At 39.6% G+C, this 27,472-nt stretch overlaps 1 protein-coding gene across 5 annotated transcripts in view; it reads left to right on the forward strand.

The window, feature by feature from the left end:
- nbr1b (NBR1 autophagy cargo receptor b) overlaps window positions 1-19,647 on the forward strand; it is a 184,892-nt gene extending 165,245 nt beyond the window's left edge. For 4 of the 5 annotated variants that reach the window (XM_055005227.1, XM_055005228.1, XM_055005229.1 and 1 more), the window contains 2 exons: window positions 6,668-6,761; window positions 18,922-19,647. In XM_055005227.1, the coding sequence (XP_054861202.1) occupies window positions 6,668-6,761; window positions 18,922-19,095 (268 nt within the window). In that variant the 3' untranslated portion in view covers window positions 19,096-19,647. The remainder of the gene's footprint in view (window positions 1-6,667; window positions 6,762-18,921) is intronic. The other variant, XM_055005231.1, reaches the window with a different exon arrangement.
- The last annotated feature ends 7,825 nt before the right edge of the window (window positions 19,648-27,472 follow it).

The raw sequence follows: 27,472 nt of genomic DNA on the forward strand, positions 1-27,472 counted from the left end.
TCGTGACAGTGCTGCTTGTTCTCCTTCTCACCTCAGGGTGGGGGCAACCCTTCCCCTGAACTGTTGAGGGGGTCCGGTTGTGTAATTTTCAACATGAGATACTACCATGTAGATCTCTGAAACACAGAAATTCACACGGGCACAGACACCCAGTGCTTTTCCAATATAGCATAATACTCAAAGTTACAGCTACTGATATATATATATATATATATATATGTGAACTATTCTAAACTCCTACAATAAAGGAACTCGGATTAATAAACGAGTTATATAAGGCACAATAATCCAACAATTCCTCCCAAGTCCTGCCCCGCCCCCAACAGATGTTCGCCCCAGAAGTCCCGCCTCCCCTCCTCCTTCCCCCCCTACCCACACCCCCCTCTCCCTCCCCTCCCCTCACCACACCCCTAACCAGGACCACATGTGCCCCCTCCTCTCCCTGCATCCTACGACAGAGTTTTTTAACAGTCTTTGAAGAGACCCGGGAAATTTGAACAAAAAGGTACTGTCCAGCATGTCTCCACATCTCCAGCTACCCTCTCCACACCCCTAACCAGGACCAGATGTAGTCCATGAGCCAAGTAGATAAAATTGGGGTCATCGGTACCATTTTGGGGGGCAAATTCTCATATGCATTTTTGTTAAGGACAATATCCCTAGTAACTATTCCTGTATGATAGACATGCACAGGTGGCAGCTTTATGTGAGATATCCATGGGTTTTTAATAGATACGGCAATACAATTTTCTAGCCTCTGATACAGTAAATGCAAGCATATACATTGATAACTGCACTCATAAAAGACATTCAAAAGCACTGGAAACTATAATGAGTATCACAACTGATATGTTGTGATACAAAGAACTTAAAAGAATGGTTTTATCCACATATTTTAGCTTAGAAATTGAAATTAAAGCAGAGCGTTTAACAGTAATTTTTGTCATCCTTCTGTTAGATTGTAACACATCCATCACTTATGTAATACATCTTTAGTTTGACATAGAGCAGGGGAAAATGTGTCCTTATAACCTTTTACATCCTTGCCACCTCTGTGGTTGGGCTTTGACCATTACACGGAAGTATTAAGGGTCACCATAAGGGTTATCCATGTAAGACAGCCAATAAGATGACAACTTTCCATTGTGATTCCACAGGTGATCAAGATACTCTTCAAAAGGGTCAACTAAATGTGGATATGATGGATTGTACAATGTTTCTTGGAGTGTTTGTTGTCTCACATTCTCACACAGCTTTTCCATAGACAATGAAATGTTGTCTACATGGACTTTCTTGTTGCTGAATCCAAGAAAGAAAGCCTTTCCATATAAGGCGGAACAAAGCTTCATACAGTAGTTTGTGTAGTCGGATGGCCCTGTTGTAGTTGCGTCCTTCTATAGCACCAGCTACCGATCCCTCTGCAACCACGCCTGCTTCAATACACAAGTCCTGGAATCTTTTGCCAATTACTCCTAGCAGCGTACATTTGGTGTGAAAGGCTCCCATCTTCTGAATGATGTTCAGAAACCTCTCTTTGTGTTTTCACAAAATGTCAGTGGCTTTTGCGTTGAAGGCTTGGTCAAAAACTACCACTATATGTGGCAGTTGCAGCATGTTCTTAATCTTCAGAGTTGGTGTGAGAACTGCTGATAAGTCAGTTGGAATTGGAAGATATCCCAGAGTGTCTTGGATAACTTCTTCCTCATCGAACAACCCCAGGTTTCTCTTCAGCACTGTAGCCAGGCTGACAAAGAGTCAGAGCTCTGTTGAAACTTGTATTCCTTTAGCTTTGAGCAGTAACAACTTCATGAGCTTCTTTACAAATAAAATTATTACGATTAGAGAAAAAATTAATCTGGCCCTTCCTGCAAATGTCACAGATGTATCATCGAGTACAGATACTTTAGAATTGGCTGTAAGACCAGATGGATATTTAGAATTTTTCACCCCCATACATCTCTCTGAACTCATTTCAATAGTTTCTACATCCAAACCATCAACATGTCTTTTAGATCCTATCCCAACTAGACTGTTCAAGGAGGCTTTACCTTTAATTAATTCCTCAATGTTAGATCTGATTAATCTCTCTCTAGTAACAGGTTATGTACCACAGGCTTTTAAGGTTGCTGTAATCAAACCTTTACTTAAAAAGCCCACTCTAGATCCAGATGTTTTAGCCAACTATAGACCAATTTCCAACCTCCCATTTCTCTCTAAAATTCTGGAAAGAACAGTTGCAAATCAATTATATGAACATTTACAAAGGAATAGCCTGTTTGAAGAGTTTCAGTCAGGCTTCAGAGTGCATCATAGCACAGAAACAGCTCTGGTGAAAGTTACTAATGACCTTCTCATAGCGTCAGATAATGGACTGGTCTCTATACTTATTTTATTGGACCTTAGTGCAGCATTCGATACAATCGACCACAAACTTTTATTACAGCGACTAGAACATTCTATTGGCATTAAAGGGACAGCACTGGACTGGTTTAAATCCTACTTATCAGACAGGTTCCAGTTTGTGCATGTCAACAATGACTCTTCTGAGCATACTAGGGTTAATCATGGAGTTCCTCAGGGTTCTGTCTTAGGACCAATACTGTTCACATTATACATGCTTCCCTTAGGCAACATTATTAGGAAGCACTGTATTAATTTCCATTGTTATGCTGACGACACTCAATTGTATTTATCTATGAAGCCAAATGAAACTAATCAGCTAGCTAGACTGCAAGATTGTCTTAAGGACATAAAGACCTGGATGACCTATAATTTCTTACTACTAAATTCAGACAAGACTGAAGTCATTGTATTTGGCCCCAAACATCTTAGAGAATTGCTTTCAAAGCATATAGTTACTCTGGATGGCATTACATTGGCCTCCAGTACTACTGTGAGGAACCTCGGTGTTATCTTTGACCAGGACATGTCCTTTAACTCGCACATAAAACAAATCTGTAGGACTTCCTTTTTCCACCTGAGAAATATTGTGAAAATCAGGAACATCCTGTCTCAGAGTGATGCAGAAAAACTAGTCCATGCATTTGTTACTTCTAGGCTTGACTACTGTAATTCCTTATTATCAGGTTGTCCCAATAGCTCTCTGAAACATCTACAGCTGATCCAAAACGCTGCAGCCAGAGTACTGACGGGAGTTAGCAAGAGAGATCATATTTCTCCTATATTGGTTTCTCTTCATTGGCTCCCTGTTAAATCTAGAATAGAATTCAAAATCCTTCTTCTGACATATAAAGCTCTTAACAACCAGTCTCCGTCATATCTTAAAGACCTGATAGTACCATATTACCCTAGCAGAACTCTTCGCTCTCAGACTGCAGGCTTACTTGTTGTTCCTAGAATCTCTAAAAGTAGAATGGGAGGCAGAGCCTTCAGTTATCAGGCACCTCTCCTGTGGAACCAGCTCCCAGTTTGGGTTCGGGAGGCGGACACCCTCTCTATTTTTAAGACCAGGCTTAAAACCTTCCTTTTCGACAAAGCTTATAGTTAGGGCTGACTGGGGGACCCTGACGGGGTGAGCTGGTGTTTTCATTTGCACAACTGACTTCCCCTCTTGACGTCCCTTTAGTTTGCCCCTAGTTATGCTGCTATAGGCCTAGGCTGCTGGGGAACCTCTCTGGATGCACTGAGCCCTTCTCTAACTACCTATGTATTTACTATATATACCATTATTGCATTACATTCACTCTGTTTCTTTCTGTGTCCTTTCTCCGAGTGTCCCTGGTCCCAGAGCTGGATGCTGGATGCTTCAGATGTGTGGCTGTGTTTTATGGTCCTTGTGTCCCACCCCCCCACCTCTCTATCTCTACCCCTCTATCTGTATCCCTCTATCTCTATCTCTATCCCTCTATCTCTGCCTCTCTACTTCTTCTGTCCCTCTCAACCCGCCCGGCCAGCAGGCAGATGGGTCCCCCCACATTAGAGCCGGGTTCTGCTCGAGGTTTTTTTCCCTGTTAAAAGGGTGTTTTCCTTGCCACTGTCGCCTTTTGGCTTGCTCTGGGGGTCAGGCATATGGGTTCTGTAAAGCGTCTCGAGACAATTTGACTGTAATTGGCGCTATATAAATAAAATTGAATTGAATTGAATCTCTTGTCTGAATATTGAAGCCAGTCCATACACTTACAGTTTGTCTGGAGGAACAATGCATGCGAGCTAACAACCAGAGCAGGTTCTTTGCTCAAGCATCTCTCAGTATTTTCTCACATTCTAAGGCAACGTGTGGCAGGGCCAGTGCGTTCTCCTGCATTGTAAACTAGAATAAACACCTCTCTTGGTTCAATAGTCATCTGCTTGTCTTTTTGGATCACATTTGTGGGTTTGTGCTCAGGTATTGAGCCATACACCTTTGGTTGCACAATTATACAATTTACCCTGTGTTACGCACCCGTCTAGGAGAAGGTACGTAGCATAATGTTTGTTTTTAAAAAAAATAAATAAATAAGGTGGAATATTTTCCCAGTCCCCAAAAACAATGAACAGTTTGTAGAAAAATTACAAAAGGTTTATTTACACAATTTACAAATAAAAGAGGCCACCACATGATTCATTCAAGCAAAAAAAAAAACAAACAAAATAATTGGATACAAACTAAAGAGGCAGTATAGCACTCAAACAAAAGATCCTATCCAACAAAACCACTACTTCTACAAAAATATACCTAAGTCTAACAAACAAAAAAACACACTATCTTAATCTAACCAAAAAACACGGGTATCAAAGCAAAAGTTTGGAGTCTGGGAAAAAACAAAAGGTGCTGCTGTCAGAGAGGCTCCCCTCATCACTGCCGGCCGCCAAGATTTAAAATGGTGAACAGCCAATCAGCGCTGGGTCCGCATTGCCACTAATCAGCTCCTGCACACAAAGATCCACAAAGACAGAACACCCACTACCAACCAACAGGACGAAACAGACCACAAGGACGAAACAAAGATCTACAAACAACACAGAACACCCACTCCCAGACAAAAAAACATTTCAAAACTACAAACACATTACCAAAACACGGCCACAGCCGTAACACCCCCATACCTAAAAAAACAAACATTTCCCCCATAATGTTTGTTTTCTCAGGGAGGGAGATGCACACGGGACAGAGCATCAGCTAACACATTTTCATTTCCTTTCTTATGGTGGATTTCAATATTAAATTCTTGCACCAGCAGTGACCATCTCATCAGCCGGCGGTTTTTGTTACCCATCTGTGTCAGGAATACTAGGGGATTATGGTCAGTAAAGACCAGAACGGGCAGCGAGCTAGACCCAACGTATACTTCGAAATGTTGCAGGGCGAGTAACAACGATAGTGCCTCCTGCTCAATGGTGCTATACTGGAGTTGGTGTCTGTTGAATTTTCTTGAAAAGTACGCAACAGGATGGTCAACACCACTTTCATCCTCCTGTAGCAGCACCGCACCAGCACCACGCGCGCTGGCGTAGACCTCGAGCTTGAAGGGGCGCGAGAAGTTAGGAGCAGAGAGGACAGGTGTGCTGCAGAGGAGCGCTTTAGTGGACTCAAATGATGTCTGGCATGCTGAGGACCAGACAAATGGCCGAGAGACACTGGTCAGGCTAGTCAGAGGAGCAACAACGTCAGCGAAGTTTCTACAAAAGCCTCAGTAATAACCTGCCATTCCAAGGAAACGACGGAGCTGGCGCCTGGTTTGAGGCACGGGGTAATCAATGATGGCCTGGATTTTTGAGGAGAGAGCGCGCACCTGTCCCTGGGGTCATCTGGGGTTCCAACAACGTAATCAGTTTCACTTAACTTTTTTTGTACAATATAGGGCCCGCAAAATTTTGCCTGAAGGGCGGAACCAGGAATCGGAAGCAGAATTAGGACTTTGTCACCAATTTGGAATTCTCTTTTCACACTTCTTTTGTCAAATTTCTTTTTCATTCTCTTTTGGGACGCCGAGAGAGAGCTGCATGCAGCATCACAGGCTTTATGCAGACGCTCCCTAAAAGAACTCACATAATCTAACACATTTACAGGCACTACCAGTCAAAAGTTTGGACACACCTTCTCATATAACCCCTTGACACCTGAATTTATTTATAATTAAATAAAAAACATTTTTTGTGTATTTTTGCTTTCTAGCTGCTGCTAAAATAAGTGGAGATTGTTAATTTATCTATTACACATAGAACATAGATGCGTAGATATATAATAATAATAACAGATATTTAATAATTACGAGGGAGCAGGCAGGCTCAGGGAATCCGGGAGCTGGAGTCGAGCTGGAGTCGAGCTGGCGGCAGCAGCTCATCTGGGTGGCAGGCACGGGGCGTCAGCGTCAGAGAGACACGCTGGAGTGGGCAAAGGGTGGCCGCTGCGGGTGGCAAGGCAGACTCTGCTTGAGTGGGCAGAGTTCTGGGGAGAAGAGCCAGCATAATCCAAAAACCGCGGCTGTGCCTACGGAAGACAGACAAGACAGGCAGGCAGACAAATAGGCAGAATGGACCGGTGGGGTAGCGTTAGCTACCCCGGTATTTCTATAACTGACCATTCTCTTTACAGTTATTACTCTCAAGATGACTTGCCGTTATTAAATTGCAAATATTCACACTGGTGGTTACTTAACACAATATAAAACTGAAAAACTGATAGTTTTTTTTCTAAAATGTTGATTTTGAACATGTCTCTCCTCAGGCACCCAGGCATCACCAGTGGCCTGGTGAAAGGAGCTCTGTCAGTAGCAGCCTCAGCCTACAAAGCATTGTTCACTGGACAAGGCCCTACACAGGTCAGCATGCAGTTTTTATATTTCTCATATTTTCATTTGTGTTTAAGGGATGAACAATAATGGAATTTTACAGAGCATCCAAGATGCTGATATTTTCCAACTCATTTGTTCTATTTGCCAATACTGATAACAACATACAATTTATAAATAGTGTAAACTGGGATTCAGCCCTGAGATAAGAAACACAGCTTGTCCCTTCTAAACCACAGCCATCTTTAGGCGTTCTCTGCTAACTCTGAAGCTCAATGATGGCCTTTTTTCTTTTATATTCCATTATTTTATGAGGAGTTTTATGCATGTGGAAAACAGGAGACCCTTGAGGTCAGGACATAGCAAGCTGTAGTTTCCTAAAATAGAGAGCTGAATCATTTATAACCTCCATTATAGGGCCATTATCAGTTGCCTTTGAATCTATTACATTTCCTGTTTTCTCTGGGGGTCATAAAATGACAAATTTTCTTTGTTTGCTGGTCTGCTTTAAAAGGCCTTCCTTTTAGATGTTATGCAGAACATCCTCTATTAATTTGTCTGCAAGTCTTCTGGACTGTACCAGCATGATAATGCTACAACATTGTTGCAGTGGATTTTTTGAAGACGATAATGCACTCTGCCACACGGCAAAAATGGTTCAGAAATGATTTGAACATAATTAAATCCCCTACTGATTGGAATGCACTGATATGAAATCCTACTCTCACTCTGCACTTTCACTTTTAAATAAACAATAAACAGTTGTAGCATGATTTGTTTAAATTACTTTGCCTTACATCACATTACACTGCCTGCTAACTACTGCACATGTGCACATCACAGTGTTGATGCTGAAATGAAACATTGTGGAACCACACACATGGGGCTGGTGTGTGTGTCTTTCCTCATGCTCATGTACCCTATCAGAGACCTGGGAGTCTGAGGGTTCTACACAGCATTTATCTGCTTCTGTTCTGACCAAACATGAACCTCACATGTTGTACCTGGAAATTTGCCGCTCTCCCAGTTTGAGACTCAGTACCTATTGCTCCGCTTACTACTGGGAACACTATGGACTTCACTCTCCACATTTGTTCCAGTTGTTCCTTTAGCCCCTTGTACTTCTCCATCTTCTCATGCTTCTTGTCTTGATTTTACACTGCAAAAAATAAAAACTCAGCTCATCCTAAAAAAAATTGAAGTAAGAGATTACAACTAATATTTAACATTAATTCAATGCAAACCATTAATTTGGATTAACCTAAATATTTTTAATTTGATGCATGCAATTTTTTAAAAAGTGAAAAAACCAATTATTTCAGGTTGTGGCAAATTAAAAGAAAGTTTTGGTGTCATTGACATAATGTAAATAATCTATTCAATATAACCTGAAATGTTAACTGTGAGAGAATCATTTTTCAGGGTTGAAGCAAATAAATAATTTTAAGTTGTCACAAATTAAAAAGTTTAAAAAGTTTTTAGTTAATTCAATTTAAAAAAATGTTAAATACATTTTGATCAATGACCGTTTGTGCACACAATCTATTTTGGTCCATGAAAAGTTTGTCTCTAAATAATGACAGGCTTTTTTGAAAATACTGCAGTGAAAAAGAAGTCAAAACAACATCTTTTAAAAGGACCTAAAATCTTGGACACAAAAACTTGAACTCTCAACAAGTCAGTGTAAGTATGCTGTGCCTACTCTGACCTGTGCAAGAAGGTACTCAGTCTGTGAATTCTTGGGGACATCTTTTTCCCATCAAGTCCCATCAGGACTTTTTGCACAAACTCAAAAGTGGCTTGAGCTCTTTTTGGATATTTGAGGCTGAGCACATATACCAGCCCGAAGAACATGGCAAAAGCTGTTGCAACCGGGGGCAACTCATTTAGGACTGTTGTTCCTTCAGTGATGATCTTCAGGTCTCTGGGTTGATGGAAAGGATCCTCCTTCTCAGCAATGAGGATGTTATGATCCCTGCTTCAGCCCCTGTCCTTCTTCCTCCTTCTCCCTCTTTTCCTTCTTTCTCCCATTGTTCCTCATCTGTTTCTGTTTTGACCTGTCTCTCTTTGGCTCACTCTGTCCATCATCTCTCCCTCCTGTCTCTCTCTCCCTGTTCACTCGTCCTCTTGCTCTCCCTGCTTCACCTGCCTGCACTCTGCTCCCAGCTGATTACTGCAATGAGTGTCAGCTGCAGTAATCAGCTCACTCTACTCACCTGCTCACTACTTCACCTCCAGCTATTTAAACTTAGTTCTTTCAGTCACTCCTCGCTGGATCATAGAGATTGTCACCTCCCTGCTTTCCTCTGGACTCTGTTCCTTCATAGATTCTGTTTTCCCCACTGAGCTCTGCTTCCCTCTCGACGGCTTCAGCCCCCATAGACTCTGATGCCCTTAGGACTCTGCTTTCCCACTGTTCCCAGCTTGCCTCCTGCCTGCCATAGCCCCACCTGGACTCTTGTCACCCCCATCCCTGGATAACTGCCGGTCCCCTCTGTCCCCAGCCTTCTGTCTGCCAGTTTTGTTCCCCTGCCAGCTTCCGGATTCCCCGTGCCTGGCTTCCTTGCCCCATTAGTTCTGTTTCCCCCTGGTTTTGTAAGTACATTGTTTTGTTGTCTGGTTTAGTTTATCCCTGTTTGGTTTTTGTAGTTTAACTGTAGGTTTTCGTAGGTTTTGTAGTGTAGCTTATTTTAGTATTAGATTTGGTTTAGTTTTCCTCCTGATTGGTTTTCTCTTTTCTGTATTGGTTTAGTTCCTGTTTTGTTTAAATAACGATCTGTTTCTATTTGCCACCTATCTGCCATATCTGTGCCTGGGTTCTCCGTGCCCCCAACCTTATCTCATTTTACTGCATCCTCAATGTGACATGTACTCACACCTGCACTCTAAACTGTCTCCCAGTGAGAGACTCAACCAAATGCGGGTTAACGCTGGGTATAAACAGGGCCTATGTGACCAAGTGACAGAGGCCTGTATCTGGACTTCTTTGATAAGGTGGTCAACAGATTCACCAAGGTAGATCATCACCAGTTTGAGGATGCATTCTCTTCTCATGTTTATGTCCACTATCTGAGAAAGAACAGATGGTTTTACTTAATGTTACAACCACTCAAAGGACTATTTCTACTCCATTAATCTGCAACTAATTCATAGATACCTCATCTAAAACCTGCAAGGTCCTGGTGGCCTTTTCTTTCACAACTCCACCCTTGCTCCTGATGACCTCCAGTAGCTTTGGGGAGTACTTGTCCAACTGCGCCAAGAACTTGGTCTCTAACGGAATGGTTGTAATTCACATGAACTCAGCATTGATATGGAAAACAACACACACCAGAGCATACAGAAACAAGTTTTACAATTCAGAATTACTGACCTATCTTCTCCAAAGAGTCACATTTTATCAAACTGCTCCAAGAGCAGCTTTAATTTGTATGGGGGATACCACACGAGATTTACTGAAAATGCTGGTGTTACGGCTGTGGCCATATTTTGGTAATGCTATAATGCCTCTTTAGTTTGTATCCAATTGTTTTGTTTGTTTTCTTTTTTTTGCTTGAATGAATAGCCCATGTGGTGGCCTTTTTTTATTTTGTAAATAGTGTAAATAAACCTTTTTGTAATTTTTCTACAAACTGTTCATTGTTTTTTGGGGACTGGGAAAATATTCCACCTTTTTTTTTTTTTTTTTTTTAACAAACATTATGCTATGCACCTTCCCCCTAGACGGGTGCGTAACAGCTGGAAATAATTTGTTGTGACAATAATTAATTGTTAACATACAGATGTTTAATACAGTCCGTTAAATGGTTAAAGTATTAGGCTATTTTTCAAAAAAAATCTCTTTGCATAAACTTAGTTCTAAGTACTAAGAAAGATAGCTATTGCACCTTACAAAATGACAAATAACTATACAATTTCTCCTACAGTCCTAAAGTCCTGTGAGAGAGGGGGTCATGAGGGACATTTTTGCATTTCCTGCTGTAAGGTAGACCACATTTGGTCCCATGGATTTAGCTGATCTATGCAAAGAATCAGTATCACCTTGTGATTGAGTGACTAATGCAACTGAGGTGCTTTGCATATGAAAACATACTTCTTCAATCTGAAAAAGTGCAGGCCATCATTCCAGGATGTCTTCATTGTCCGGCTTCTTGTGTACTATTTCTTGTCTCCAGTAACCAAATCTCTTTGCCATCTTTTCTTTTATTGTTTGTCAATTGTTTCTTTTCTGTAGTTCTGCCAAAAGAGAAGTCCTCTCTTGTTCCAGGCTTTCTGGAGTCTCACCACTTGGTAAGGGTGGGAAATGGTTAACATCAACCCGTCTAGGTCTCTTTAAATTCTTTGCTGGGTAGCCTCCTCTTGAGACTTTGATTTTAAAGAATTCACAATGAATTCTGAAGCTGTACCATGTGCCTTAAGCAGACTCCTGTAGTTTGCCATTTTTATCTTGATTCTTTGTTTCCATCCATAGCTTTCACTGAAAGTCCCTGGTTCTTTCAGGCAGGGGTGTTTCTTTGTCAGTGCCCCAGCAACCTCGCTGAAGTTGGATATGCTTTGTATATGTAGATCATTTCAGCCAGTTTCTCCAGTATGTCAGAAAGCATTCTGGAGCTGACTGCCAGTCTAGATTGTCTTTTTGTGTAATCTGCATTTCCCTTTTGTAGTTGACATTCTGTGTCAAAGGAAAAAGTTGGGATTGGGAATGATTTTGGCCACTGCTGTGTTCTTAAAGAGTCTGGAGAAGAACTGCTAAGCAGTATAGTGTCATCTGTATTTGAAGAGCAAAAAGAGTCATCACTGTCCAGACCAACTGGAGAGATGTTGCTCATTGGGGAGTGAATTGCGTACAAGATAGTTGTGGAACTGGGGTCTAGTTGGATAACTTTGGCAGCTGTAAGATCCTTAATGACATTTGCAGACGTCAGATTCACAAACACGTTCCCAAAATCGGTGTCCTTGTACTGCCTAATGTATCCCCCTAATCCACACGTATTCTTGACTTCCTCAAGGAGCTCCTCCACAGAGTTGGGAATTCCATTGCGTAGCTCCATTCTCACGCTGTTGCCTTCATCCAAGATGACCAGCAATCGAACAGGAGGCGCTGTATCTGCCATTATGCCCTGAAAGAGAGCGAGACAGAGAAAGAAGAGTATTTAGCTTTTAAATGTCTAAGAGTTTGCTTTGGCAGTAAGTACACTACTACTAAATCCATTTCACTTTGAGAGGGGGCAAAATTGAATGAGGGAAATAAGGAATGAGAAGACATGAAAAGGTAACTAAAAGATAACTAGAGGGAATTGAGAGACTGAAAGAGGAAAAATGCAAGAGGAAAGGAGCGAAAGATTGAAAGAGGGGATGAGAAGAGAACATAAAAGAATGAGGGAGATGGAAAGATGAAACAAGAGAAGTGAAAACAGGGAATGGGAGACAGAAAGAGGGATGAGGAGAAGGAAAGGGGGTTAAGGTGAGAGTGAGAGGACAGGACAATATTTGCTTCGGTAATGCTGATCATGGTGGATGGCAGGGGGACAGTAGTGTGACTAATTTCCAACTACCACTCATTACAGAGAAAAAGATTCAATAGTTTTTTTTAGCAGTCACTAAAAAATATCCTATAAAAAAGAATGATGTACAACATGATAAGATATTAAAGTCCCAATGTCTGTATACCTTTTGGGTCTGAGAAAGAATTGTTCATGTTTACAAACATTTGGGCCTAGAATAGCATCCATAATTTCTTTAAATTCTCATGTTCCATTTTGGGGGTGTTATGTGCATTAACTTACTTCTGACCTTAAATATGTATGTATCTTTTGAGAGTAATCAGCCGCATTCCCCCAACTGCATAGTCCACCAGTGGGTATGAATCTGTCAGTTCATTTGGGTCAAGGAGTTCCAGCTCCTTTGTAGGGCCTGATTCCAGTTGATATGCTCTGTAATGTTCCCTGTACCATGCACTCAGCTTTCTGACGATATAAAATAGCTTATCTTTGACAACAAGCATCTGGAATATTTCAGTAAATTCAGGCAGTCCTGCCAATGATCCATGTGTAAGGATCATTCCATTCCTGTAGTTACGGCCACTGTAAGGTACATTTTTCGTCAAGCACACATGATCCAAGTCTGGAAGCCTCTTCTTAATGACAAATACAATGTCCTCTTTCAAAACATCAGTGGGAAGAGTTGAAACATTTGCTACCTCCAGAGGCGATTTTGGCCAGCCGCACATGTAAAGCTGATGTGCCATGAGAAACTGGTATGTTTCTGCTAAGGACAGCAGCACATTTTTGAAGCTGGTTGTATGCCTCTTTTGAAGAAGCTGTGCTTTGCTTCAAAGCGCATGATCCATAGTGCAACTATTGGTCCAAACTCGAAGATTAACTGTGGATAATGCTCCAAGAAATGGTGCTTAGGCCGAAAGTTTGACTCTGGGAACACCTCTGTAAATCTAATTCTGTGCTCAGAGATCTTAAAGCTCAAATATCCAATTGATTCCTTTGTTTGCACTGGAGAAACAACAAGATCCACAATGTCTTTCAAGTCACCAAGGAGTTGCAAAGCTGGTTCATCAGTGGGTACTTTCCGTCCAAGTAAGAGAGGAAAAAATCCTAATAACTCCAATTTTCATGTGCATTTCCACCTATTGTTTTCCTGGTTGCATAGGTTAGTGGAACAGGGTGGGGGCGATTTCTTTTATCAGTCCATTTGAAGGGGAAATCTTCTAATGCCTTGTTCAAACTGTCCAAGGTAAAAAAATTTTTGGAGATGAATACAGTCAGACAGAGAGCTATTTCAACAGGAGCTATTCCCTCAAATAAATCATGGACAATGTATGGAGGGAAACCACTGGTAACATTGAAATGAGTGAGTCTGACAATACACAGTTACTTTTTACACCATAACAGTTGCCCAAAGAATTTTCTTCAAGAGTTTTAAGATGACTTGCATGGATCTCCTCAGTTCTCAAAGAGAAACCTCCAGCTTCCTTGGCCTGAAACTCTAATCTATATCCTATGCAAAATCTACATGCATATCGGCCTGAAAAATTCTCTATAAATCCAGCAATACTGTGTGCTCCTAGGTTATCGGCAACAACACATTGTACTGTACCCTTCAAAGTTTTCCCCAACTTGTCAATGAAAATGCCCTGTTGTTCTAAAATTACAAGATCTGTAATCAAAGGCTCTAACACTTTGTCAAAACCATAAACTTTCACATTGTTGCTTTTGATCAATGCAGCCAAATGTATAGAGGACAACGAGGAGTGACAACCAGGTGGTAGATTGCCTAAAGTTCAATACAGTGCACAGATTTTATGCTTTTTTTCTTGAGGTGCCAAGGGGATTGCATATTTCAAAATCATCAACATACAAAATCAAAGAAATTGCACAGTCTTTTGAAATAATTGTATTTCTTTTGACGCTAAGGCTATCCCAAAAAGATCTGTATACCAGTTTATCACTCTCCCCTGGCTGATGTTTTTCTTTTATATTTATATCCTTTTTTTAGTATAGTTTCACAATTAATAAGTTGCTGCAAGGATTTTAGTAAAGGCACATACTGAAAAGATTTTCTCTTCTTTTGGTCTAACACATATTCTACAGGCTGCACAACATTGAAGTGCTTTCTGTAGTAAGTCTTCCTTTTCCACACAGAAGACAGTAGACCATGGTTTCCTATCGCAGCTTGAATGGGATTGGTAGCACAAAATAAAGTGGCTAACTCTTTCGCAAATGATTCCTCCACTTGGCAATTGTGATCTTGCAAGACGTTGCTTAAAGTTTGTTGGGTCACTGGCACAGAGACGGTCCTAATTAAATATTGTAGCTCTTCAAGCAGTTCATTCACAGCTACACTTGGCACCAGAAAAGTGTTTTCTAATTTAAGTAACAATGAGGCTACTTTTAGTTCAATAACTTCTGTCAAATCTGTTGATTCTTCAACAGGAATTTGTTCAGAAGTTAAATCATCATCCAACTGCTCAGTAGTACCTCTTTGAAATGACTCTATAATAGCAGGACTGTCAACAGATCCATCAACGATTCCAGGTTTTAAATCATTAATTGTGTGGGGGATGTGTTTTCTCCATTTGTGAGTATTAAAAGCTCCATAATGATTTATGATATGAACAACCAGCAAATATGGCACTAACAGATTCATGTTTTTTTTTTTTTTTAAATGTTTCCCAATATGCTGAAAGTAGTCCTTCTCATTTGAAAATAGAATGTCACAAATGTGGCACCTCAATGGTGAAAAGTCCTCTGTAAGGCTTGAGCAGGATGTGATTTGCTTAGGTGGCTCATTAGAGCATTCCAGGTCTTACATGTGCAAGGGCAATTCTCATAAGTACAGAGGTAGGCATGACCCTGCCCATAATGCCGATGGTCAAGTCTATAGTGTTTGAGAAGCAGAGATCGTCTTGAGAACGTTTTGTCACATTCCTTACATTTCCACGTGCATGGATAACTGAGATACAAAATATACTTTCAGTTCACCAAGAAGACCAATTTCATATTTCTTTGCTGAGTAGACTTGAGAAGACAACTGCCCAGCTCAACTTGCTGGAATTGATTGGATTTCATATTTCTCTTCAACCCAGTTAGTAAGATAACCTAATTACCACAAATGATCCATGATTTTGTACACACAACTTACCACAAGCAATGACACGTGACTGAAGCTCCTAAACAGGTTACACTGCAGGAACACAATGGATTCAGCTGCTTCCCTGTAGTTGAATGAGAAACATTTAGTTTTAAAGTAGTTAATTATTTGTTTCAAAGATCACAAATATCCTTGTAATATTAACAGAAATTACTACAATCTGTAGCTTTAGGAATACTTCACCATTCCATTTTAAACCAGTCAAAATGATTATTGCATAAAATAATTGTCTTCCTAATGTCACATGTACTAGTGCTTCCCCAAAACTTATAATATTGTGGCAACTTCAATATTAATCATAATTTAATGAAATTCAAGTAAATTGAAAAATGCTTGCAAAAATTTAATTTCAGCAGTCAATCTAGAAATAATCTAAATTTTCACTTTCACCTCTTCACATCAAACATTATAATTGTAATTGCCGCCTATTTTACACACCTGACTTGAAAACCTTATAGCAGAAGAACAGTAAGGTCCATCTATGTCCCTTCAGCCTCTGCTTCAACAGACGCTTTAGTTTTTCTGTGACTCTCCTGTGCCAGATGTTGCTTGATGTCCCAGCTGATGCACATTGCTGGCCACCTGCTCAGAATGAACGGTGGTCGACCAAGTGCATTGAAGTTAAAGGAGACTATGCTGATAATTGATAAAAGAACGCACTTGAGCTTGTTTTATGGCACTTATCCAGGTTGTTTTTCTCCTGACCAGATCCTCCTTTGTGTTGTATCTACTCTCAGATCTATGTTGCTTTGGATTAAAGCGTCTGCTAAATGAAATTGTAGAATTGTAGAACAATCCTGTGACATCTTTGGTGAGGCTGAGATCCTTGTAGGTTTTCACATCAGAGAAAATTGGCATGGTGATTTTTTGCATTACAGTAAACCCTGACAAGTAGGAGATTTTTAAAGGATAAAAAGATTACAAAGAGAAAGTGTTTCAAGTCACATGTTACAGGACAATAAGAAGTAAGTATTACAGGTCAAATAGTTCGCAAGTGTAGCAATTTCCAAGGAATTTTAAATACTAAAAAGTAATAGATATATTTACAGTGTGCAGGAATGTGCACATAATTTACTTGAGAATATAAAGAAGATATTGATAATCGTATTTTAAAAGCTGTGTGTTAATATATTGCATTGAGTCAGTATCTATGGTGGAAGTTGGAGGAGAAAGCCAGAGTCACTGGGGTCTTTGGCCTTGTAAGCCTTGTTGAGGCCAGCTGTTGGGAAGAAGCTGTTCCTGTGGTGTGAGGTTCTGGTCATGATAGACTGAAGTCTCCTGCCAGACAGAAGTAGTTCAAACAGTTTCTATCAGGATGGGAGGAGTCAGCCACAGTCTGACTAGCATTCCTCAGGTTCCTGTAGGGTCGAGAGAATGCAGCCAATGACCTGTTCAGCTGATTGAATAATACACTGCCCTGATCCTTGGAATTGGACACAATGATGAAGGAGATGAGGATGGACTTCATGATGGAGGTGTAGAAGTGCACCATTATTGTCTTTATCAGGTGTTCCTAAGTGCATTGAGCTTCAAGTTATTGTGACTGCACCAAGTCAAAAGATGGTCAGTCTCATCTGTAGGCAGACAAATCCCCACAAGAGATGAGTCCAATGTGGCTGGTGTTATCTGCGAACCTCAAGAGTTTGACAGATTGATGACTGGAGGTGCAGCTATTGATATGCAGGGAGAAGATTAAAGGTGAGAAAAGGCAGCCATAGGGGGATCTGGCTTCCCAATGTTCACGCAATCCACTTGCAGGTAGTCAGTCATCTTGGAAAGCTTGTCCTGCAGTAAAGTGGGAACGAGTGTTTTGAATGCAGAGCTGAAATCCACAGAATTCTAGGGTAGCTTTCTGCAGAGTCCATTTGTTGGGGGGTGAGGTGGCCACTTATACTGATGGCATCGTCTACAGGCCTGTTTTGCAGTTGTAGATGGGCCCAGGCTCTTAATAAGGTCAAGGAGGGGGAGTTGATGGGCTAGAGCTGGTGGCTAGTCAGGATGGATTCAGGACTGTCCCATTGTCTTTCAAAGTTACAGCTGAATGTCGGGTTGTTGGCCAGACACAGGTTATTGGTGGAGTTGGGGGCTTTTAGTCAGTAATTAGTGATCTGTCTGAGCCCTTTCCAGTCAGAAGCAGCATTGTTGGCTAATGGTGTTGAAGCCCCTCAGAGTACAGGTAATTAGGTCCTTTACTGTTTTGCTAAACCTGTACTTTAATTCCTTAAACCTGCATCTGTCTCTACTCCAAAACACCACCTCTTTTTCCAGTCTTAACTGTGAGAGTTTGGCTGTAAACAGGGTTTGTCGTTGTTATAACTCCCACTGGTGCATGTTGGTATACAGTAGTACTTAGAGAAACTGATGTATAATGTCACAGTCTCTGCACGGTACAGGGGCCAGCATGATCGACGCTATTCACTGTAGTGTAGGGATTCAGACTGCTCTCCTTTCTGGTGGGTCATTTAATAAACTGACTGTATTTCAGGAGTTCATGGACGAGATTACCTTTGATAAATTTACTGAGGACAATGACTAGGGAGCCCAGGTATGTCTGTTCCAAGCACAGCATCTGGTTGTCCAGCAAGCACTACACCTCCTACAAGTTACCTGTAGGGGCATATAAACACCAACCAGTATGAATTAAACAAACTGACATGGAGGTTTGAACTTAATAAAGAATTATTCCAGGATAGGAGAACAGTTTTTCTCAGTCACTGTCACATCATTACACCAGCTGCTGTTAAAAAACAATAAACAACAATATAAAACAGAGCAGATCATGTCAGATCCTTTTTTTTAGTCCAGCATTTCATGTCTGAGACTTGTTGTTGAATGTCTGCCTTTGTGAGGATGGCTAGTTGTTGATCTTGAAGATTTATCTGGTCTGCTCTTAGATCCACCAGCTACTTCACACACAGTGCTGCCTCTTTCTCCCATGTGCTCTTTCAGGATCACTCAGTCTCAGCTCTGGGTGGCTCTATTGATGTGCTGTTTTACCCTTGCAGCTGTGGGAACCCCCTGAATAGATCTTAGGAGAACAAGCCAATTATTCTCTTAACCTCTGCTTCTCTGGAATATCTGTTTAGTCTAGCAGCCAGAGCAGTGAATTTTTTTGATGATTTTTTTTCTGAACTCTGGGGACTTGGTGCTCCGTATGCCCCCATTCTGTTGAAGCCAGTCCAGTTCTAGCAGTGATAATAGCTTCTTTCTAGTGATGTTAGATCACTAGGCAACACAGCTGTTCACAAGGATGTGTAGAGAAAGTGAACTATTTTTTCATTGCGAGAGGCGAACAAGAGTCATCAGTTAACATAACTTGCATGTCTTTTGACTGTGGGAGGGAACTTGGGAAAAATCAGGCAAGTAGCAGAAATGTTTTATACTGCATTGTTTACTTGTCCTTCAATACAAGGTGACCACTGCATTTTCAAACCTAATATTCAGATAAAAATATTATTTTGTATTTAGTCCAGTGTGGTAATCAGGAGCCGGCTTACTGAACTGATTAGATTTTGTGCCCATGCAGCCTCCAGTGGACACATCTACCCAGGACACCATGATGGCTGTGCTGGTCGAGATGGGATTTGGGGACCGGCCACTTAACCAGAAGTTGCTGAAGAAACACAACTACAACCTGCTGGATGTGGTGAATGAGCTTGTTCAGTTGACCAACAATGACTGGTACTCTACACATTACTGACTAGAAAAAAGAAGGGGAAGAAGAAGGAAACAGAGAAGGAGATGAAACACAATAGATGGTGGAGAATGGAAGTGAGAAATTAATTTCTGCTCATCTACCCTTCCATATTCCCTCTCTAATATTGTCTATCTCTCCTCTGATTGGTCCATTTGGATGGAGGCTACTTTTCTTTATGACCATATAAATGGACATTCCAGCAAATATTCTGGGATCCTGTACGAGGCCATCAAACACCACTGTAATAATTTCAGCATAGACCTTGATAATAGTACATTTTGTTGTATACAAGTCTAAAAAAGATAAAGAAAGAAGCATTCTATGCCTCAAATGAGCTATATGTAGTATTTCTAAAAGTTAAGACCACATTGTTTTGATTTGAGGAACGTTGAGAGGATAAAAGCTGATGATAGATAGATAGATAGATAGATAGATAGATAGATAGATAGATAGATAGATAGATAGATAGATAGATACTTTATTAACCCCTTGATGCCTGAATTTATTTACAATTATAAAATAAATATTTGTTTTTGCTTTTCCAGCTGATGCTAAGTGGAGATTGTTGTTCATTTGTCTGGTACACATAGAACAGATATATAATAATAATAACACACACACACACACACACACATATATATATATATATATATATATATATATATATATATATATATATATATATACATATACATATACACATACATATATATATATATATATATATATATATATATATATATATATATATATATATATATATATATATATAAATAAAAAATTGAGGTCCCACTCCAGCCGTTCCTACGAGAAACCAGTGCTTCCAAAAGGTTCCTAGGTACGTACTGTATATGCACAAACCGGCACTGGCGGAATGCAAATGCCATCTTGGCTGCAGTCTGAATGAAAGTAGTATGTTGCAAATCGCGACAATTGGCGTCAAGGGGTTAATCCCGAGGGAAATTCATACTAAACTAAACTAAAGTGGTTAGTAAGATGAGATTTATCTTAATGAGGTGAACTAAGCTCGTGTTAGATACAAAAACTAAACCATTCCACTTGTAGTATATTCAAACATTCAATTAATTTCACAGTTAATGCACAATACAGGCAAATATACTGTCAAAATAGAAATTAGTGTTAAACGCTACACATAATACCTTCCCACTTTTCCCTTTTTCAACACAGTGATGATGTATAAATAGTACAACACCAATATCAATATCCACATTTGTACTGAGAACCATAGCAAGGATGTCCACATCACAGGCCACTTTGATGCCTTCCCACTTAGAATGTCTGCACATGCTGGTCAGTAACAGATTAGCACGTGCAGACATGCAGTCAGACCAGTCAGACAATCTACTTTTTCCAAAGCACTAAGCAGTGTAACATGTTCTAATACTTGCTTTTAAGAAGGCACTCTTGATTAGGCATGTTTGATGTTCCATTAGAGTTGGTAGCAGAACTCTGACCCAGAGTTCTGCTTCTGACACACTGAATGTAGTATGTACACTCCTCTCCGAAAGTATTGGAACAGTGAGGCTAATTCTTTATTTTTGCTGTAGACTGAAAACATTTGGGTTTGACATCAAAAGATGAATATGAGACAAGAGATCAATATTTCAGCTTTTATTTCTAGATATTTACATCTGGATCTGATGCACAACTTAGAAGATTGCATTATCCAGTCATGGAAAAAAATATTAGACCACCCCTGTTTTCTTCAATTTCAAATATAATGATAACAACAAAAATAGCTCATAAGAGTTTAATTTAAGAGCTGATATCTAGCCATTTCCCATGGTTTTCTTGATAATAACGAAAATCACTTAAGTTCTTAAATCAATAGCTATGACATTGTACTGCCAAAAACAGTGCTTTTAGGCATTCCATGTTTTCTTTTCTGTCTGTTTTAGTCACATGATCCACTCAGGAGTTAGTACTTGATTGCATAACCATTAGTTTTGATGACTGCAGCCGTGTGCCTTGGCATGCTCTCCACCAGCTTCTGACATTGTTCTGCTGTCACAGCAGTTCATTCCTGTTGCGCAAATTCAAACAAATTTGCTTTGTTTTGGGTTTGAGGTTCTCCATTTTGTGTTTGATGATTTTCCACAGGTTTTCAATTGGATTTAGATCTGGTGATTGAGCAGGCCAAGGCATGGTTCCAATTTTCTGGTTCTCTGTCCAGGCTTTAATTGACCTTACTATGTGGCAGGGGGCATTGTCTTGTTGGAATATCCAGTCATTCGAGGCAGGAAAGAGTTTTCCAGCTGATGGAAGAAGACTGTTTTCAAGAGTAGACCTGTACATGACCTGGTTCATTCATCCTTCAGACAACTGCATTTGCCCTGTTCCACCCATACTGAAACAACTCCAGATCGTCAATGGTCCATCCCCATGTTTTACTGTAGGTTCAAGACAGTCTGGTTTGTAGTCTTCTCCAGGCTTCCTCCTAACCAGTAAGTTGACTGGAATGGGCATCAACTAAAAATTGGATTCCTCACTGAAGAGAACCTTAGCCTAAACATCAACAGTCCAATCCTTGTGATCCCCAGCAAAGAGTAACCGGGCTTTCCTCTGCCTATTGTTGATGACTTAAGACCAGCTTCAAGCTTCAACCTCCAAGCTGCAACCTACACACTAAAATGGGCAAATTTTGGCAAAGTTTTGAATAAGGCAGCCTGCTTGGTTCTCCCCTCCCTAAGATACAAATGTCCCATGAAATCAAGTTCACCCCGACACTGTTGTGCAGGGGCATAATTGCTGGATCCTGGGCTTAGCACTGCCCAAGATGATTGTAATTAGTATGAAGAAATACAAACAAGCCAGAGCATTTTCCCCTATAGCAGAGTAATAATGAGATGCTGCCAGACCATTTTCCAATGCTGTCACCGATAGTTCTGGCTATATGAGACTAGCTATGTTAATCTGACTGGTCTGGCTAAAGGTTTGTGAAAGCTCAGTCAATCCAGAGCGTTGTACACATTTCTGCACATTCTTGTGAAAAAAAGTGGTATTAGATGCTTGACTATTAATTAATAAACCAAAATTTTATCTATCAGAGATATTTTGACCATCGATTCCAATCATGGTCAAATTCACAACTTAAAGTACACAAACACAAGATAGATTTTTACCTGTGAGTGAGCTGGTTGCAGCACCGCCAGTGAAATTATTTGATTCCACTTCAGAACTTTTCTCTTTTGAATGCTGGTATGACCAAGTATGTGGCCTTTAGACTTTGGTGTGGCCTGGTACAGGTTTAGTTGCATTTTTATTAATATTATAATTTTGTTTAATAGCTTTTGTTGATATCACTGAAGCATGTATAATATAGGAATCTTGGAGGCTCTACTGTTTGCATAACTGTTGTAGATGGGGGGGTTGGGGGGGGGTCCTGGGTTGTCATGCTGTAAAACAGACTTATCTAGAGGGCCACCACAGATTGTAGATTTTGGGTTTCAGCATGAACCAAATCATTAGGCCATGATGGTATCACATATGTATTTCAGCACATGGATCATAGATCAGTTTCTCTCTATTCAATGAGGATCAACAATGGTAGTAAAAGGTAACATCACCAAAACTGCCCAGTGAATCACTTATCTGTCAATCCATGTGATTTAATATTGATTATTTTTAAATGAAAGCTAACAATGGATCTGATGTCTTTCAAGTGAATCAAACTCCAGATGTGAAAAATACCTTAGATGAGCAAATCTATTTGTAGTTTTGAAATGTGCAAAGGACTTCAGTTAAAACATTTTTTTTCATGACACAGATCTTTATGAATCAGACAAAATGCTGCTTAATGTTGACTTTGATGGGGCAAATTTAATGACCACAAACAGCTATGTTGAGTTGAAATCCTTCAACAAAGCCTATGAGTTCGTATCATTTAGCCAGTTGTTTTGTGCTTCTTCGGGTGTGGAAGCTCACACTCCTCCAGAAAAAATACTTTCTTTTTCTCTTTCCTAAGGAAATTCTAACTTTTAACTGGAATGCATGTAACTCAGTGAAATGTGTATTTTTTTTCCTTCACAAAAGTATGAATATATAGAGTTTCCTAGTTGGACCCTAAGTTTAAGTATTTAAAGGCAAGAATTGAGATTGTTGAGGCTATTTTTGCTTCAAATGTTTGCAGGCTGTTTGGAAATGTAAAATATTGATCTGTGGATGTTGTATTTTTAGGCTAGTTGTGTCGTTTTTATCTGCTCTGCTGTGCTAATGTTTTTTGTTATGTTACCAAATTGACTTCAGGTAGTCTTTTTGATTGCACATGAGAGGATTTAAATGATTTGGGCTTAGAGTTGTAGATATTGTTTAGTAAAACTGCACCAGTAGGATTATAATAAATATTGTCTGTTATCTAACACCATTATCAGTGGTCAAAAAATAGTCAGTACATTCTGCAATGCTAGCTGCATTTTTGTTCTTTTGGCCAAACTGCAAATTTATCTGTCTAAAGAGAGATAAAAATCTGTCTTTAAAAAATAATAGAACTAGACATGACTTATTTTTATGAAATGTTTATTGCTTTTCTCTTCTACTGGGAACAACATCCTACCTACTCCTCTAAAGCTCAGTTAGCAGAAAATATTGTGTCCAACCCCAAAAAAATTAGTCCTTATGGTATCCTGTATGAAAGGCCAACATGGCATTTTTGCAATTTGTTTTAGTTCAAATTGAACAAACAAGATGCAAAGTGTTCATCAAAAGAACTTTAAAGGTGTTGGTAGGTGTTTTTTGTTACCCTCAGAGTCAGGATAGCTGGTTTCCTATTTCTAATAATTGAACTGAGCTAAGATAAGTGTCTGCAGTATTTTAAGGTTATTAAACTGGTATCAATTTAATGTTATACTGGTTTTACGCTATTATGAAAAAATAGCTTTTAAACATTCATTCACGTTATTGTCTAACTGGTGCACTGTGGCAGCTTCCTATGGATGTCGGCTAAGCTAAGTAGGATGTACTGAAAACTTACATTTTTTGAACTTCTTGAACAAAAAATTATTTGCTTAGTTATGTTTTTTTTTCTTTTTTTCATAATGGTACTAGACAAGGACATCATTTTCTCCAAGTGAGAATGATCTAGATTAGCTTGGTAGCTGAGTGTGTATCGCTTAATACATGCCAGTGGTATTTTTGATGTATTAAATAATCCAATCAATTTGCAAAGTGAAATGTAGGACCCTTGTTTCTGTCATGGAAATCTGGCTTTTGATTACCCATATACTCACTTTTACAAATGCATACAAAAGTATGTTTAGAAGGTGGCAGACTAGGGCACAACCAACACCCCGAAGAAACACAGAACATGCAAAGTTAAAAGCCAGTGATTATATTAACGACCTAATAACTTTCAGCAAGTGAGCAATTAAACATATTTCCCCAAATCTTAAGCTGTTCTTTGAAAGGTTAGACACCACATATTCACTCTGACAAGGTGATTTTCATCTTTCTAGCACAGTCAAAAACTGAATGTTTAATGTCCTGACAAGCTTCACCCGTATGGCATGATAAGGTTATCTGATCAAAATCTTAATTGCAAAAAAATTACATTTTTAATTTTTTTTTATTAAGCACTCCTAATTTTACAATAAAATTAAATGCAAGAATGACACTTTCATTTTCAATATCAAGAGTTCAGATTTATACAGTGGAATCATTGTTGAGTACATGCAGCTAATCTTACCCTATGGTGTAATGTGATGTTAAGTTAATGTAAACAAATGCTGTAAAGTAAGCACAAAAAAATATTTAAACATGTCTTGGTGTTTTAAAAAAAGGAAATAAGATTTGTCAGTGAAACATATTTTTGTGGTGTTTTTTGTTTTGTTTTTCACCTTAACTTTACAACATGCATTCTAAGGCTTCCTAAGTCTTGCCACAGTCCTGGATAAGTACTTAATTTCATAGGTAATGGATGAAATCCTGCTGCATGAGTATGCAAATGGATCCTGGCTGAAATGTGCACTTGATAAAGGTGAAAAGATTCACATCCTGTAATGTATGTCATCTTGTTTTAATTAGACGTGCATCTGTTCCACAAGGTTGACATATTTAGATATTAGAGTATGAACGCAAAGAGAAGTGTTTAAAGCTGAAAAGACTAGCTGTATTGTTTAGGCTTTTTTTTTCTTTGTTGCACTAATGTGCAAATCAATGTCTTTAATTAAAAGCATTACACACATGAGAAAGTTCTGCTTTATTTTATTTGTAGTAGCATTAAGGTGTAACTGTCTGTTAAAAGGATCTTCATAATAACAATGGGTAGGAATGTTTTTTGAAATTTTGGCAAATCAACAAATCAATCAGATTTCCTGAATTTTAAATGATATCTGCAACACAATAAAGTGTACAAAAAGTGAAGGGGCATACTTTATAAAATGACTGCACATCATTTTTAATTGACAGAAAGACTCGATTCAGGGGTGATCTGAGCACAGCCAATCCTGAGGATAATTAGTTCCAAATCAAAATGCAGTCAACATGAACTGATTCTAAAAGATCACCTTTGAAATTTTTGGTGTCCTAGGTGAGATTGTTCATGCTGGATTTTTCTCATTAGAATATTCTGTAATGATCTAAAAAACAAACAAAAAAACTTGATCATACTTCATCATTTCAAGTGTAACATTATTCAGCATTGTGTTCTGTGTGTTATGTCATCAACATTATCTGTCATTAACTTTTCTCATGATGTATTATCTTGGGTTTAACCATAATGAGGGCATGATGTACAACGTAACCTGATTCATCATAATGCTGTGTGCCATTGTCTGCAATGTGGGGCTGTAGAGTAGCCTGGCCAAAATGGTCAAGGAAGGTGATAGGCAGACAGACACAGCAGACTTCTTGAGTGCAAGAGGTGCAGTTTTTTTTTTTTTTTACAGTGCTTCTCCATTGATGTGAAACTTAAGTTACAAAACAATGCAAAAATAATTTACAAAGAAAAATAATTTCAAAAGTAATTTGTAGCCATTCAAAGGAAAAAATACATTCTGGCAGCACACCCTCACCTCTCTCTCGAGGGAGCAAAATCTCTACTCCCTATATAGAGTGTTCAATTCACACCCACTCACTTGAGTTCTTCCGTTATACATCATGTCTCTGTCTCCCTGAAAGCTACACATGTAAAAGCATTACTGACCGATGCCTCTTAATGCAAACGAAACATTCATCCAAAGGAAAAAACCCACCACTTGATCTGGTCCAATGATGTCACTCTGACATCAGCAACACGATAAATTCATGAACTGCTGGACTGGTCTCCTCCCAAACACTAGTCCTGCATGGTGAGCCAGAACAAAGGAGCAAAGAAAGGTAAGTATTAGTGATGGTGAGATGAAGCCTCATGAGGCATTAAACCATTTGAGCCTACTGGTTCGAGAAAGGGTTCATTTCTTGAGGCTTTATGTGCACATGAAACCACCTACTGGCCAAGTGTATAATCACAGGCAGCTGTATCTAAACCACATAATGTGTGATGCATTGAATTTTTGTCTGTTGGGAATGACTATGAATAACAAAAAATGTATGACCAAATAATTTCTGTACATAAATGATGACATATATGTATAATAAAATATTTGAATATATTCTCTGTGTGTAAATTTTCCCAAAATGGTAGTATCATTTGATGTGGCAGGTTGTGTAATAATGTTTTCTGTCACTTTAGGAAAATGGCATGGGCTTAAGCAGGCAGAGGACAGTGAGTGCTTATGGAAGTAGGACAGTGATGTACAGGACAGGGGAGATTTTATTCATTTTTATTCAGAAATAATTTCTCAAAAGTTTCAGGTTTTAAACGATTCCTTTTTTTTTTAAAGTAATTTTTTTGGATAGGCATAGTGAGAGACAGACAGGAAACGGGGGAGAAGAGCCGGGGGAAGACATGCCGCAAAGGGCCACGAGCGGGAATCGAACCCGGTCCACTGCATCAGGGACCAGCCCCTGTACATGGGTCACCATGCTTAACCCATTGAGCTACACGGGCGCCCAAATAATTCCTTTTTTGACGCAACCTCTCTGGCCTTTGAGAACACCCTTCCACATACCGCGTACCGAAGATGCTAGCGTGCACAAAAACACAAGAGCAAGTCTATATAAATTCGGGTACAGTCATTTTTGTCTCTCCCAGTAGTCCAGAGGGTTTTCCAGCCTGCTTATGTTTGGCTCTGGAAGGCAGCGCTGGACCTCCACAGTGGCATCTGCTGTTACATTTTGAGTCTTCTGTGCCTCCATGATGCTGGTGTCTAAACGATGCCACAGTTTGCTACCTAGGAGGAAACCACAGATCATGTCAGTAAGTGTTCTCATAGGAATAACTGATCTCAAAATGTAAAATAATAGATTTAAGTCCTGTGACACC

Source organism: Amphiprion ocellaris, chromosome 19, assembly GCF_022539595.1.
Source record: "Amphiprion ocellaris isolate individual 3 ecotype Okinawa chromosome 19, ASM2253959v1, whole genome shotgun sequence".
NCBI lineage: Eukaryota > Metazoa > Chordata > Actinopteri > Pomacentridae > Amphiprion > Amphiprion ocellaris.